This window comes from Monoraphidium neglectum, assembly GCF_000611645.1.
Source record: "Monoraphidium neglectum strain SAG 48.87 unplaced genomic scaffold scaffold00100, whole genome shotgun sequence".
Classification (NCBI taxonomy): Eukaryota; Viridiplantae; Chlorophyta; class Chlorophyceae; order Sphaeropleales; family Selenastraceae; genus Monoraphidium; species Monoraphidium neglectum.
In genome coordinates this window covers 1,369-14,425 of record NW_014013528.1, presented here as the reverse complement: position 1 = coordinate 14,425, position 13,057 = coordinate 1,369, and the positions used below count along the sequence as shown (strand labels likewise).

The window sequence follows — 13,057 nt, the reverse complement described above, 5'->3', positions numbered from 1 at the left end:
GCCGCGGGCGTGGGTGCGGGCGCCGCCTCCAGCTGCTGCGCGGCCGAGATGACCGCCGCGGCGCGCAGCTGCGCGGGCGTCATCCGCCGCCGCCGCGCGGGCACCGCGACGCGCTGGCGCCGGAGCGCGCCCTCGCGCGCCGCCGCGGCCGCGTCGCGGCGCCGCAGCTCTGCCGCGAGCTCGTCCTCGTCATCCGGCAGCACCTCGACCTCCGGGATGCCGCCGTCCGCCATCATGGACGCCACCAGTGCCGAAATGTCGTCATCCTGGGGTGCGCCCGCACGCGGGTCCGAGGCCGGCGCCGAGGCCTGCGGCTGCGGCCGGCGCGCCACTGGCGGCGCGGCGGGGCGCAGCGTGGGGGGTTCAGGGGCGCCGCTGGCGGGCCCCACAGCAGCGACGGGTGTTGGGGGAGGGGCGCTGCTGATTTTCGGCGCGGGCGCGCCGCGGCGGGCGCTGAGGGGGTCGAACGTACGCCGCCGCTTGCTTTCGTCTCGCTGCAGCTGCCGCTCGGCCTCTGCGGCGGTGGGCAGGGGGGGGGGTGTGTGCGGGGCGCGCGGTGGATGCCAGGAGACTGTTGTAGCTAGCAAGCTGCACCCACCGCCGCCGCCACAGCAAACAGTGCGCTATATTCTTAAGCGCATTGCACCGCCCAAGTCCACAGCTGTGCGCACTGCGCTGTTGCTTGAACTCCTCGTAAGCAGCCTCCTCCTCCGGTGTCATGTCAGCGCTGCTCGCCGCACATGGCATGCCGCGCCGCCGCCCCTGAAGCAGTCGCAACGGCGTCCCGGCCTGGCACCGCATGGCTGCGAGGCCAGACCATCTGAAGCATTGCGCTTGCACAGCTGCAGACCAGCTGCTGCAGGCCGGCGTGGCGGCTGCGACGCGCATTTGTCTGGCGGCGGCGCGCTGCAGCGGCGCAACGCGAACACCTCCTCGCCTGCGAGGTTGCAAGCCATGATAAGATAGGCGCATCGCAGCGTGAATCCGCAGCACAAGAATATCAATTATCCCATGACACACCAGGACAAGCGCATATGCGCGGCTTGCTCTCGCTGATGCCGCACAAGTTTGCCCAGTCTACGCCGGGAGACGGCGATGAGTGTGATACTTATTACGGGAGAGAAGATTTTGCGATATTAGATATGGCCGCTGCCCCGAAAATAGCATGAGGTACTGTCGTAGACGTGGTCGTAGAGCTGCTCCAGTCACGGCGGCTGCCGTCACTGCACTGGCGGTCCAGGTGGCGCAGTGGCCACCATGGGCATGGCGATTCATGTGTATGCATGCCGCATCCGTTTATGCGGACATTTTGTGGTAGGCAGGCTCATTGCACTTAGATTGATGGTAGGCTTGTCAAGTTTCCCCTGCCACATTGCCAGTACAAAATGAAGTGCTGCCCAGCCTGAGGTGTACTGTACGGTACCATAAGCGCACTAAACATGAAGCGTGCCGTTATGCGTCCGAGGAACTTCAACCTGTACAGCTCTAACAGTCGCAGTCAGCACGGCAAGGGTGTGGTCCTTGTAAAGTCCATATGGAGGTCATGAGACTGCGAGAAGTCTGCGGGCTACGCTGCAAGCTGGATATGCGGACAAAGAGGACCTCAGGTGCACGCTCCAGTCAAGAGTGTCCGAGACACCATGCACGCCTCTGCTCCAGCAGCAGCAGCGGCAGCGGCGGCGGCGGCAGGATGTGCGATACCGGGTACGGCATTGCAAGGAGATTGGGCGGCTCAACAGCCGATGACAAATTCTGTGGCGTCACTTGCCACCAAAGGTGATCCCTTATCATATAATATCACGTGCTGGCGCTGCGTCCTTGACGTGGTCAACGCCGCGAGTGATCTAACCCCATCACTTATATTCTGATGCAGTGAATCAAGCCATAAGCACTTTCCAAATTTAATGGTCTACTATCAGGAATCTTAGCGCTATGGCCGAAGCGCAGGAGGCCCTGGCCTTCATTCAGAGGGTGCCCGCCGTGGGAGGTGGATCGCTGTACGAGCATCTTACAAAGCTCGTTGTAAAGGTACGCGTGCGCCGGTGTATATGGCCAAGATCCGGCGAGAGCTCCGCGCCATCGCTTACAAGACGAGCCTGATTTATTCCGCAGGTGCTTGAGGAGAGACCAGGAGATGCAGTGGACGTGTTGGAGACGGCGCTGCTGGTGAAGAAGGCGGGCTTCGACCAGCGCGAGTCTGCGCAAGTGGCGCCGGCCCAGGTGTGCAGGCCGGTCGCACAGAACAGTACTGCGCAGGAGCAGCGCTTCGACTGCTCCAGCTGCACTGGCCGTGAGCTGTGCAAGAGCAGCTTTCAGCTGCTTTGCGAGGTATTTAAAGCAGGGTCGATTTGCGGCCTGCAGTAGTCGCGCAACCCCAAGCGACGACAGTCCAACTGCTCCGCCCCTGCTGTGTGCTGCGTGCAGTCTGCCGCAGACGCCGCCAACACCGTTGCGCTCGCGGGCCTCTATGGGTGAGGAATGTCAGCTGAATTGCAGTAGGCATGGTGGTCTGCGCTGCTTGTCCTGGCCGCTGTCACGCAAAAGCCCTTCATGCTGGCGTCGAGCTGATGCGACCATGCTGGATGCTGTCTCGCAGCACTGCCGATGCGCCCATCGACCCGGAGACGGGGGAGCCCATCAGCATGGACACGCCAAATGAGGTGCGCACGGATTCAAGATCATGATCATCATCAGCAGCAGGATCAGGATCAGGATCAGAATCAGCAGCAGCAGCAGCAGCAGCAGCAGCAGCAGCAGCAGCAGCAGCAGCAGCAGGAGCAGCAGCAGGAGCAGGAGCGGGACGGAGCAGGAGCAGCAGGAGCGGGAGCGGGAGCGGGAGCGGGAGCGGGAGCAGGAGCGGGAGCGGGAGCAGGAGCGGGAGTAGTACATTGGCAATCAATTCCGCGCCTCAAACAATGACTTACCGGTATCAGGAGGCCATACAGCGCCAGCTTGAGCCCCTTCACACGAGCCTCATTGCGCCAAGCACACCCTGCACCCTGCCCCCACCCCTGCAGTATGAGTGTGAGGATATTCAGGGGGACGCGGCGCTGTTTGATGCGCTGGGCGTCGGCCTGGGCCGCAGCGAGGCGGTCGACGTGGCGCTGGCCGCCAAGAGGCTGGGGCAGGACCCGCGCCGCGGCGTCGCCACCGTCAGGTGGGCCTGTTCGGCTGTGCGTTTCCAACTGCCGCTGTTCATGGACGGTCCAATAGGTCCTGGGTGGCGCACACTGCCAGTGCTGCACGCAGCGCCGCGTGCGACTGCCCCGTTTGGCATCTGTTTGCAGCCGGCTTGCTTGGCGCCACCACTGTTGCGCGTGGGGGTATGGTGTGGCAGGTTTGTAGCACTCCCGGGATCACAGTGTCACTCACCATGTTATTGCGGGGCCCAACCAGATTCTTTGGCAAGTTCCTGGGCACCCATGGCGACTACTTTGTGTTTGAGACCACGCTGCAGAACCCCCCCGCGGAGCCAGAGGCACAGCTGGGTGCGCGGCTGGGGCGGTCATGCGTGGCGGTCATCCTGGGAGCAGGGGGGCTGGCATGGGCGAGCCTCCAGACACGCCATTCACAGCAGACAGCGTCAACGTCCAGGATGAGCCTGCACAGCTGCCTGTGCGCCCTGATGAGCAGCCCCTGCACGTATTGGGATCTGACAGGCTTGGATGCTGTGTTCTTACTCGCCCCCGCCCCCCGCCTCCCCCCCCTGCAGCTGAGGGCGAGGTCCCCCTCGAGTGGAACAGCGGCGCCAACGGCTACGTCTACTTTGCGGCCAGCAGCCCGGGCGGGGCCCTGTCGCAGCTGCCGCACGTCACGCCGGCGCAGGTCAAGGCGGCGAGGCGCATCAAGAAGCTGCTCACGGGCCGCCTCACCAGCCAGGTACATGCACCGACAGCGCCCGCGCCCCCGACCTCTCCCTGTAGCTGTGCGTTTGGTCCACAAATTGGAACTGAAATTGTTGACCATGAGAAGCCCTGTGTCAAAATGTTGTGCTAAAGGTCCTGCTGCAGGCTATGATAGCGCCACGTAGCACTCTTGACCCCTGCACTGACGCCTTGATATCCTCCCCCCCCCCAGGTGTCGAGCTACCCCGTTTTCCCCGGGACTGAGGCCAACTATCTGCGCGCACAGGTGCGGCCCTCACACTTTGGTGATATCCAGGGTCCTGGATTTGCCACGTAGAAGGCTGTGAAGGGGGGGTGCGCATTCTGTCTTCGACCCTGACATGAAGGACCGGGTCCAAGGCCCACACACATTGGCTGGTCAAAGTCGTGATGCGGACGTGACGGCCAGTGCCTGGCTCGACACAGGTCACCTGCCGGGCGGAAATCTTGTCTCACCACACTAATATGTCTGCATTGCACACTGGACGACCTCGCCACCGCCCGCACACGCTGCGCCCCGCAGATTGCGCGCATCGCGGCGACGACGGTGCTGTGCCCTGCGGGCCTGTTTGTGGTGAACGAGGACGGCGGCCTGGACAAGGCCGAGGAGTGGACCCCCCTGCCCGACAGGGAGATGGGGGCGCCCGCAAACTGGGCGCACAGGTGCGCTGGGCGGAGGGGGGGCGGGGGTCAGGCGCCCTGTGTTGGCTTGGGAATGAGCTGGGTGGCCACCAGCCAACGACAGCGCTGTGTTTAGCCCCTCTGCCCGTCTCTCTTGTGGCGGGATTCATTGTGGTGCGCAGCAGTGCGAATGGCGGCCCGCTGTTGGTCGCGCCTCCTCGGCCCGTTACGCACGCCCCGGCGCTTGTGCATGCCGCATTGCCATTGTGCGCCCGCCTGCCTCCCAGGTACCCCCACCTGAAGGCGCAGGGGCGGAGCGCGGTGCACAAGAGGGAGCCGCCAGAGGGGGAGGAGGACACCTTTGAGTGGACAGAGGAGGAGCAGGTGCGACGCGCGGCCTGCGCAAGGGGGTTCGCGCTGACACGACCGGATATGCACTGAAACTGCATTTCAACAGATCGCAGGGCGGGTGAATACCGTTGCATGGGGCTGCATGTTTAAAGGGCCGCTGCAATCCATCACATCCACCGCAGGAGGAGGGCCCCGAGCCGCTGGCCGCGGCGGAGGGCGACGGGGAAGTGCTGGGGGGCGCCGCGTGGACGCCGCTGTTCAGCAGCGCCGCGGAGCAGGCCAAGTACCAGGTGGCAGGTGGGTGGGCGGTTGTCGGACGTTACGCGCTAGAGGGGCCGACAACCTTTGACCCGCTGATTCTGTTTTGCAGCTCGACCTGGTTTCGAAGCACGAGCTTTGCCGCAATGCGCCTCGGCTGCCTTGCGCAGCAGCGCTTTCAAGGGTGTGCGAGCGATCACATCGCGCTGTGCCGGCACCCGCCAGCACTTGTTGCCGGCAGGCAATCCCGGTGTCTGTGTGGGCGTGGTGACGGACAAGCCATGCCAGCCAATCACGATGCAAGCACGGCTGCCCTCCCTTCCTACCCCCCTTCAGGGCTGCGCAGCAACCAGTGGCCGGGCGCCTTCTGCGCGTGCCAGGGCAGCCGCTTCACCAACGTGTACGTCGGCTGGGGCGTCAAGAACGCCGCCTTTGTGCCCCTGCCCCCGCCGCCGGTGAGAGGGGGCCCAATCCACAGCCGGGCCATGCGCCATGCCAGGGCGCGTTTTCACGGCAACCGTGTCGTCGCAGCGATAGCTGGTCTGCTGTGCAGCTTCTTCCATGGCCACGGCTATTGCGGCAAAGGTGGCCACCTTTCCCTGCAAGGGGGGCCCAGCGGCACCCTGCCCTCCTGGACCGAACTCAATCGCAGCCACAGCGTCGCACTGTGCCGACGACCTCGCCTCCCCCCTGCGGCCCCCCGTCACCCTGCCAGGTGTCGAAGGAATATGACGCTGCCCTCGTGGAGAGCCGCGAGCTGCCACGCAAGCCGGCGCCGCCGGCGGAGGGCGAGGAGCCCGCGGACGAGTAGAGGGTGGGTTAACTTGTTTTGGGAGCGGGCTTCAGAGCAGCGCAGCTGCTGACCGCGTGGCGGCGTGGCAGCAGTTGACGCGCAAACAGCCACAAGAAAGGATCAGGGCCGGCTGTGCGTGCCTGCTGCTGCAGTGGTGTCAGAGCACGGTGCTGCTCTGGCGCTTGCGGCCGTGGAGGTGCCCAGTGTTGCGTGTATGAAATTGGAGTTACACCGCGCTGGAAGCAGCGCACAACACAGCCACTGCGGCAGCAGCAGGGGTTACAATCGCACTTGCTGAGTGCCTGCCAGCACTGCGCGCCCGGTTGGCTGCTGCAACAGACCGCATGCGGGGGCGAATTACGCACATCATGAACGTGCTGACAACGGCTGTTCACGTGGTCCGCAGCCGCATGCGCACTCAACTCTGCATGGCACAGGCGACAATGCCCAGCCAGCCGCTCGTGCGGCTGCAGCGGAAACGGCGCGCCTGCAGAGGGCCACGCTGGGCAGCATGGACAGTGCTGGAGTCCATTCAATGGCGTGCGCGCCAGATAGAGCTCACCCAGAAAGGCGCCCATAGGCCCCGGCGGCGCGGTCACTCATCCAGGGGCAGGTGGCCCTCGTCGATCAGCCGCAGCAGCTGCTTGCAGAACTCGTTGACGGGGAACCCCACAACAGAGTAGAAGCAGCCGTCGATGCGCCGCACAAAGGACCCCGCGAGGCCCTGGATGGCGTACGCGCCCGCCTTGCCAAACGGCTCCCCTGCGCGGCAATTTGACGGTGATGGTGATGATCCGTGTGCAGGCGGAGAGGCATTCGCTGCAGTTTCTGACACCGCATTGAGCACAACAGGGAAAGGCCGCCCGGAGATCCACACTCACGCTCCGTCCGTTGGCCGGCCGCGACTCCGACAAAAGCCGGGTCGCCCGGCCTCGCCCGCGGCGCCGGCGGAAAGTCACACCCCCCCTTCATCCCCTTTGCATCCCGGCCGCCGGCGCCCCCCCCCCCCCGCGCGCCCCCCACCGTTCTTGACGTATGCGTCAATGGTGTCGTTGTCCAGCCGCTCGAACTCGACCTGCGTGCTGCAGCTGAAGGACCGCACCAGCCAGCCCTCCTCCAGGCTGTCCTGGGAGCCGGGGGGGACGCGCGCCGCGGGGCCCAGCTGGGGCACCACCAGCACCACCCCCGTGTGCACGTGGTGGAGGGTGCCGCTCAGGCTGAGGTGGGGCGGGGGCATGAGGGGGGCAGCCATGAGATGGGCGGTGCAGTGAGGTCGAGGGGTCTGAAAAGCGGGAGCAGCGAGCGCATTGACGCACAGCCGGGGTCACTGCAAAGCAAAGGCCGCTGCTGCATTGAGGTGCTCTGGGGTGCTTCGGGCCTTCCTGCAGCGCGCCCGCACCACCCCAGCAGCCCGACAGGTGTTGAAACCCAAATCCAGCAAGTGACCCCACCGCTGTTTATTTCTTTGCCACGGAGCTGCCCCCAGCATATCCCCACCTTGGGGGGGCAAGGGGTTTCCCTTGCCCCCCCAAAAGGTTCCCTTTCCCCGCTCTGCATCCCCAATCAACACGACCCCCCCTCCCAAAACAAATGCGTCACCCCCCACTCCCTGCGCTGAAAGCCCTGCCGTGAGGAAAAGTTACCCCACCTCTGCAGCATGAGCTTTGCGTGTGCCGCGTCGTCCGGCTTCTCCAGTATCCTGCCGCCCGCCTCCACCACTGTGTCTGCGCTGATGATGAGGTCAACAGGCCTGGGGGGAGAGGGAGGAGGGGGTGAGGGGGAGGGGAGGGGGGGCCCCAGGGGGATGGGGTGGGTTGAAGGGGATGGAGGGGAGAGGAGGGGCGTGGGTTAGAGGGAGGTAGGTCGCAGCGGGTGCTTGAGATGCTGCACGGCATGCAAAAGGGGCGACAGCGCTGAGGGTGGGCCATCGCCAACAACAACGTCCTGTTGGCGGCAGCATGTGCGTGGGACCGCGGCGGAGTTCAGCGACGACTCCTGCAGCTACGGCAGCCGCGACGCTGTATGTACGTTGCCGGCCATCGTCATCGTCGCTGCAGACTTCCTTTTGCCTCCCTCGTGTGCACAGTGCCCCGCCCCACCTGTCCCCCGGCTTCTTGTTCAGCTCCAGTATGTGCATCACATCCATCGCCTTGTGGCGCGCTGGCGGCCGGGAAGGGGTGGGGCCGCGCTCAGTCAGATGGCGTGTTGCGGGTGGGGGCGTGAACGGCGGCTGGTGAGGGGGGGCCGGCAGTCAGGTGCATGGGCGGGGTCCTTGCGCCTCACATGTGCGCACTGCAGCGCCCGTCATGCGTACTCCCACTGCAAGCGCCGCTGCAGCCCCCCGGGATTCACCCAGCCCGGTGCTCCACTGAGCTGTGCGTAACAGGCACGGGGAGCGGGGGAGGGGGTGGCGGTGCTGTGGCGCACCCGTCTCGACTGCATAGTGCTCTGCCCGCGTGAAGTCGTTGTGGGGCAGCGTCTCATCGAACGTGGAGACGCACACCTGCAGGGGCGGAGCATCAGCAGGGGTAGGGGGATGACTCACAGCGGCGCGCCTGTCCTGATCGGGTGGCGGCCAAACATCCAGTGAGTCGGTTGAGGCGCCCATGTGCCCATGCAAAGCGCTACCAGGGACCGCTGCTTGCTGCAGGCCATGACACTGGCACCTGCAAGGTACGATATTGACATCTTGGTGCACTCGCCTCAAATTTGAGCCCAATGGAGCTCAGCAGCTCCCGGCGCCTGGGCGACTGAGATGCCAGCACAATGCGCGCTCTGGAGAGCCCTCCCACATGCTGGAGCAGCATCTCGGGCTCTGCGGGTGCTGCGCCGCCTCTCGACCGTCTGTTGACAACCTATAACCCAGATGAAGATGTGCAGCAGCCCTGACTGCACGTGCACGCACGTCTCGGGCAGGGAGCAGGACGGGCGTGGAGTACAGCGCCGCACGCAGTGTGTGCGCTTGCGCAACAGAGAGGAGGTTGGTCGCTGGTAGTGGGACTGGAGTATGCTCGTGTGATACTTGTGAACGCGATCGCGCGGTGTTGGAGTGCTGCTGTCGCCCTGACGTTCTATTTGTAGCACTGATCACGATTCTGGTGAGCACAATAAATCGCACTCAACACTACGAAGACGATTGTCAAGTGATAAACCGCTTTAGCACGGCTGCTTTGAAAGTGAGGGCCCTGACTGCTGCTGACCTCGACCTCCGGGTGCTGCAGGAGTGGGTGAGGCCTCTGCAGTGGGTGCGAGTTGCCTTCAGCTCGGTGCGAGTCACCATCCGTGTCTTTGCTCGACTCGTATAAAACCCTGACGTACCTCTTCTACTTTCTTGAAGACCGCGGACCGCCGCCTGATCTACACCCTGGCTCAGGAGGACTGGACGCTCGTTCACATGGCTGGCCTGCCATTCGCGGTGCCAGACATCTCTGACAATGCAGAAGGATGGGGGCCTTCGTCCGAGTCGATCCCGCCGCACCTGAAGGTGCGCAGCCTCGCTGCAGCGCTCGATCGAGGCTGCATGCAGAACGCAGATGGTGCAAAACTTGTTGCTGGGGGCGCAGGAAGCTGCGCTGCAGCGTGCCGCGAGCATGAGCGTCGTTAGCAGTGCCGCGCGCCGCAGGCGTCGCGCACCAGCCTGCTGTGCCGCACGCATGCAGCTCTTGTGGACTGCCTCGGCAGGCAACCTGCTTGCAGCAGTAGGTGCTGCGCTCCAGGCTGCGCGTCGAGCATTCGGCAGTGGTCATGTCCTGTCCATCTACCCGCTCACCGCCACGCTGTGCGGCGTTTCCGGCCCTGTGCACAACGTCTTGCGTGTGCACAGGACGTGCCCTTTGCGCCTTTCAGCAAGACGGACAAGCTGGGCAAGGCGGCTGACTGGACCAACCAGTACAACCAAAAGTACAGCGGTGGGTCCCAGCAGCCGCAGGGGTGGTTGGGGGGCACCTCGCTGGGATGGCTGCACCGGCGCAGCGGCACGGCACGCTCGGCATGCGCAGCTGTGTTGGTTGCGTGCAGGCGCCAATCATGGACCCGGCTTGACGCCCTGCAGCTCTGGAAGCAGCATGTGCAGTAGCTTGGTTGCTGACGCACCTGGACCTTGGGGTCGCCTGTCTGGGCCATGCGCAGGCCGCCAGAACCCGGTGGCGACGGTCTTCACGTTCTTCCAGAATGAGGAGGTGCGGCACCAGCAATGGCGCTTTGGTTCGAGGGCGCCAAAGCTCGCCGCTGATAGGCAGCAGTGGCGGCAGCGACGGCTATGGGTGGCGGCCGCCCTTGTCGCAGCTTGCGCACCGCAGTGCAGTGGGGGCACTCGTGGCACCTGGTGCTTTGCGCTGCGTTTTACTTGGTGGTCGGGACTGAGGCAGTATCACCAGCCCCTTGCACCTGCGTCCTCGCGCTGTGCCGCATCTACGCCTCGCGGCCCAAACACCTTGCCTGTGTTGAATGACATTGATTGGACTTGTCATCATCATGTGCTTGTTGTTATCGAGCACATGTACTCACATGTGCGGACTCACTGTTACGCACACTCGCACATACACACACACGGTTCATTCCCCCCTTTCAGGAGGACAACTTCCACATCGTGGACAACCGCCCCGTGAAGACCAGCAAGTTCCAGCAGCGGCGCGTGCAGCAGCAGCGCTTCCAGCAGCAGCGGCGCGAGCGCGAGCAGCGCGATGGGGAGCGGAAGAAGCCCACCGACAGGGGGCCGCAGGGCGGGCGCGGCGGCCGCGGCGGCTTTGGCGGCTTCAGGCATGATCAGCAGCGGGTGAGCTTCTTGAGCAGCCTGTTTTGGGGGCGTGCAGGGGGGGGGGGCGGGGCACTTGGGCATCAGACCGGCGCGGCAAGCGCGGCTGGGCAGCTGGAAACGCTGCCTGTGTCAAGCGTGCAGACACAGTCCGTGGGACACGCAGCCGTGTCTCTGCACTTGTAGGGACGATGGTGGCCCCAGTTGGATGTCTTTGACCCGCATCCCCCTCCCCTTTCTTTGCATCTCGGCGCCCCTTTCTCCCCCCAGATCCAGTATGCCCCCAGCGTGGACATCCGGCCTGAGTGGGCCGTCAAGGAGCAGATCCCCTTCAGCGCCCTGGCAAAGCTGTCCTGCAGGTGCGCGGGGCTGTGGTTGGGAATGTCAAGGGGTGTGTTGAGGCCGGCTCTGCTTGCCGGCAACCAGGGTGGAGCGTCTGGCGGGCCCGCTGGGTGGCACGGGCTGGGAGAGACGGCAGTGGTTGCACCAGGACGACCTGGGTCGCCTGGGGTGGTTCGAGGGAGGTGACGGCTGCTCGGCGCCTTGTGGATGGCGGCGTTGCAAAGGGCGGCACTTGGCAGGGCAGCGTGAGCAGCAGCGTTTGAGCGCACTGGCTGACTGGACGCGGCCGACCGGCAGCGGCTGGGCGGCAGCAGCCGGCCAGGGCGGCAGCGGCGGGTGCGGCAGCGGCCAGGCGGCAGCAGCCGGCCAGGGCGGCAGCGGCGGGTGCGGCAGCGGCCAGGCGGCATGGTGCTGGCCAGGCCAGGCCAGGCCAGCAGATTTTCCCCTGCAACCTTCCGCCCTCACCCCCCCCTTTCAACCGCCCACCCCAGTGTGGGTGACCCCACCGACCTGGGTGACTACGGGTCTGTCGAGTTCTACGACAAGGCCTACGACAAGATCACCGCGCGGCAGGAGAAGACTCTGGAGCGCACGCAGGTGAGGGCGCACGGGGGCCGCGCGCCATGGCTGTCCGCACGGCTGTGTGCACAGCTGTGAGCACGGCTAGGTGGCTGGCAGCGCGACGAAGGTGACAAAGCCCAGGCACCACTCTTGGCGACACCTCTCCGGGCTGCGGATCGCCAGCAGCGCTGGCGGGGTGGCCGCCGCCTCCCCTAAACGGATCCCAGCACATACCTCTGCCTGCCACGTGCTGGTCTGACTCATCCGCCTTTTGCCCCCCCGGGTGACTCTCTCGCCCCCACCCCCCCCCCCTCTCAGCGCGGCTTCCGCAACGTGACGACCAGCGACGACCCCGTGGTGCGCAAGCTGGCGGCGGAGGGCGCGGGCCGCGTGTTTGCCACTGACAGCATCCTGGCCACACTCATGACCGCCAAGAGCAGCGTGTACAGGTGCGCACCACGCCACGCCTGCCCATGTGCGGCGCGGGACACTGGCGAGCGGCATGCCGTGCTGCGAGCCGCGGCAGCGCAGCGGCAGTGGCGGCGGCGGCTTCGCGCCTGGCCCGGGATTGCAGCGGTATTGGACGTGGTGGCGGCGGTGCGGGTGCGGCCGCCCTGCAGGCCCGTCGCGCCCCAGACATCGAGCGGTCGCCATGCCTGGCGCGTGTTTCTTCTTCTCCGCCCCTCTTCACCGACACCACCCCGACCCCTGTGCCTCCACCCCCAAACAAACCCTCCTCTCCTGCAGCTGGGATGTCGTCATCACGCGTGTGGGTGACAAGCTGTTCATCGACAAGCGTGACGGGGGGCCCCTCGACATGCTCACGGTTAACGAGACAGCCCCAGAGCAGGTGCGGCGCCATACACCACCTGCAGCCTCCCAGGGCCAAGGGCCGGGCCTACCCCCAACGCAGGGCGCGGCCGCTTGGGTGTGCAGAGCGTGCGCTGCGCCGTCTGCCACAGCATCTGCGCCGGCTCTATGGTTGCTTTGATCTCTCCATTGCCCTTGCCTGCACCCCCCCCCCCACGCACGCACGTATGCCAACACACACAGTTTGCTTGATCGCACTCTGCCTTTTCACCATCATTTTTGGCTGAATCCTGCCTGTTTGGCTTGCCTCGCACGACTTCCTGCCCCCCCCCACACACACATGAAACAACAGATCCCCGAGGACCGCGACAACATCAACGGGGTGCAGCAGCTGGCCCTCGAGGCCACGGCGGTCAACCAGTCACTCTCACAGCAGCTACTGCTCAAGGTGGGGCGGGGGGGCGGGCAGCGCTGGGCACGCGCTTGCGCGTGGCGTGCGTTGCGGTGGGGGCTGGTCGTGGTAGAGGCTCCCTGCGGTGGCGTCTCGCGACAGGCCACCCTGCTGGGGTCAGCTGCCATGCGTTGTGGCGCTGCCAACTCCACGCACCTCACGGGCCCACGACCTGCCAGGTCATCACACACGCACACCCCCGCGCTCACTGATGGCACCACGCACCTCCGCCC

The 13,057-nt window shown here is 65.3% G+C and overlaps 4 protein-coding genes across 4 annotated transcripts in view; 2 read left to right on the top strand and 2 right to left on the bottom strand.

The window, feature by feature from the left end:
• MNEG_1061 (hypothetical protein) overlaps positions 1-720 on the bottom strand; it is a gene marked incomplete at both ends in the record, with an annotated part of 3,055 nt that extends 2,335 nt beyond the window's left edge. Inside the window, 2 exons of the mRNA XM_014050453.1 lie at positions 54-514; positions 672-720. Of these exons, the coding sequence (XP_013905907.1) occupies positions 54-514; positions 672-720 (510 nt within the window). The remainder of the gene's footprint in view (positions 1-53; positions 515-671) is intronic.
• A 1,212-nt stretch (positions 721-1,932) lies between these two features.
• On the top strand, positions 1,933-5,925 carry MNEG_1060 (Flagellar radial spoke protein 6; the record flags this gene model as incomplete). Its single annotated transcript, XM_014050452.1, has 14 exons — positions 1,933-2,028; positions 2,113-2,220; positions 2,425-2,471; positions 2,597-2,660; positions 2,695-2,880; positions 3,018-3,157; positions 3,397-3,488; positions 3,713-3,879; positions 4,078-4,131; positions 4,408-4,547; positions 4,793-4,889; positions 5,039-5,153; positions 5,451-5,569; positions 5,830-5,925. 14 exons carry the CDS (start codon positions 1,933-1,935, stop codon positions 5,923-5,925), a joined length of 1,521 nt encoding a protein of 506 aa, XP_013905906.1.
• Positions 5,926-6,502: 577 nt separating this feature from the next.
• MNEG_1059 (Maf-like protein) lies at positions 6,503-8,053 on the bottom strand (the record flags this gene model as incomplete). The annotated part of the gene is made up of 4 exons (XM_014050451.1): positions 6,503-6,669; positions 6,931-7,124; positions 7,556-7,657; positions 8,007-8,053. The coding sequence occupies 4 exons, from the start codon at positions 8,051-8,053 to the stop codon at positions 6,503-6,505; spliced, it is 510 nt and encodes a 169-aa protein (XP_013905905.1).
• A 1,248-nt stretch (positions 8,054-9,301) lies between these two features.
• MNEG_1058 (Eukaryotic translation initiation factor 3 subunit D-2) overlaps positions 9,302-13,057 on the top strand; it is a gene marked incomplete at both ends in the record, with an annotated part of 5,109 nt that continues 1,353 nt past the window's right edge. The window contains 10 exons of the mRNA XM_014050450.1: positions 9,302-9,391; positions 9,731-9,815; positions 10,036-10,085; positions 10,478-10,681; positions 10,931-11,019; positions 11,087-11,386; positions 11,494-11,599; positions 11,882-12,012; positions 12,311-12,413; positions 12,726-12,793. Coding sequence (XP_013905904.1) covers positions 9,302-9,391; positions 9,731-9,815; positions 10,036-10,085; positions 10,478-10,681; positions 10,931-11,019; positions 11,087-11,386; positions 11,494-11,599; positions 11,882-12,012; positions 12,311-12,413; positions 12,726-12,793 — 1,226 coding nt within the window. The remainder of the gene's footprint in view (positions 9,392-9,730; positions 9,816-10,035; positions 10,086-10,477; positions 10,682-10,930; positions 11,020-11,086; positions 11,387-11,493; positions 11,600-11,881; positions 12,013-12,310; positions 12,414-12,725; positions 12,794-13,057) is intronic.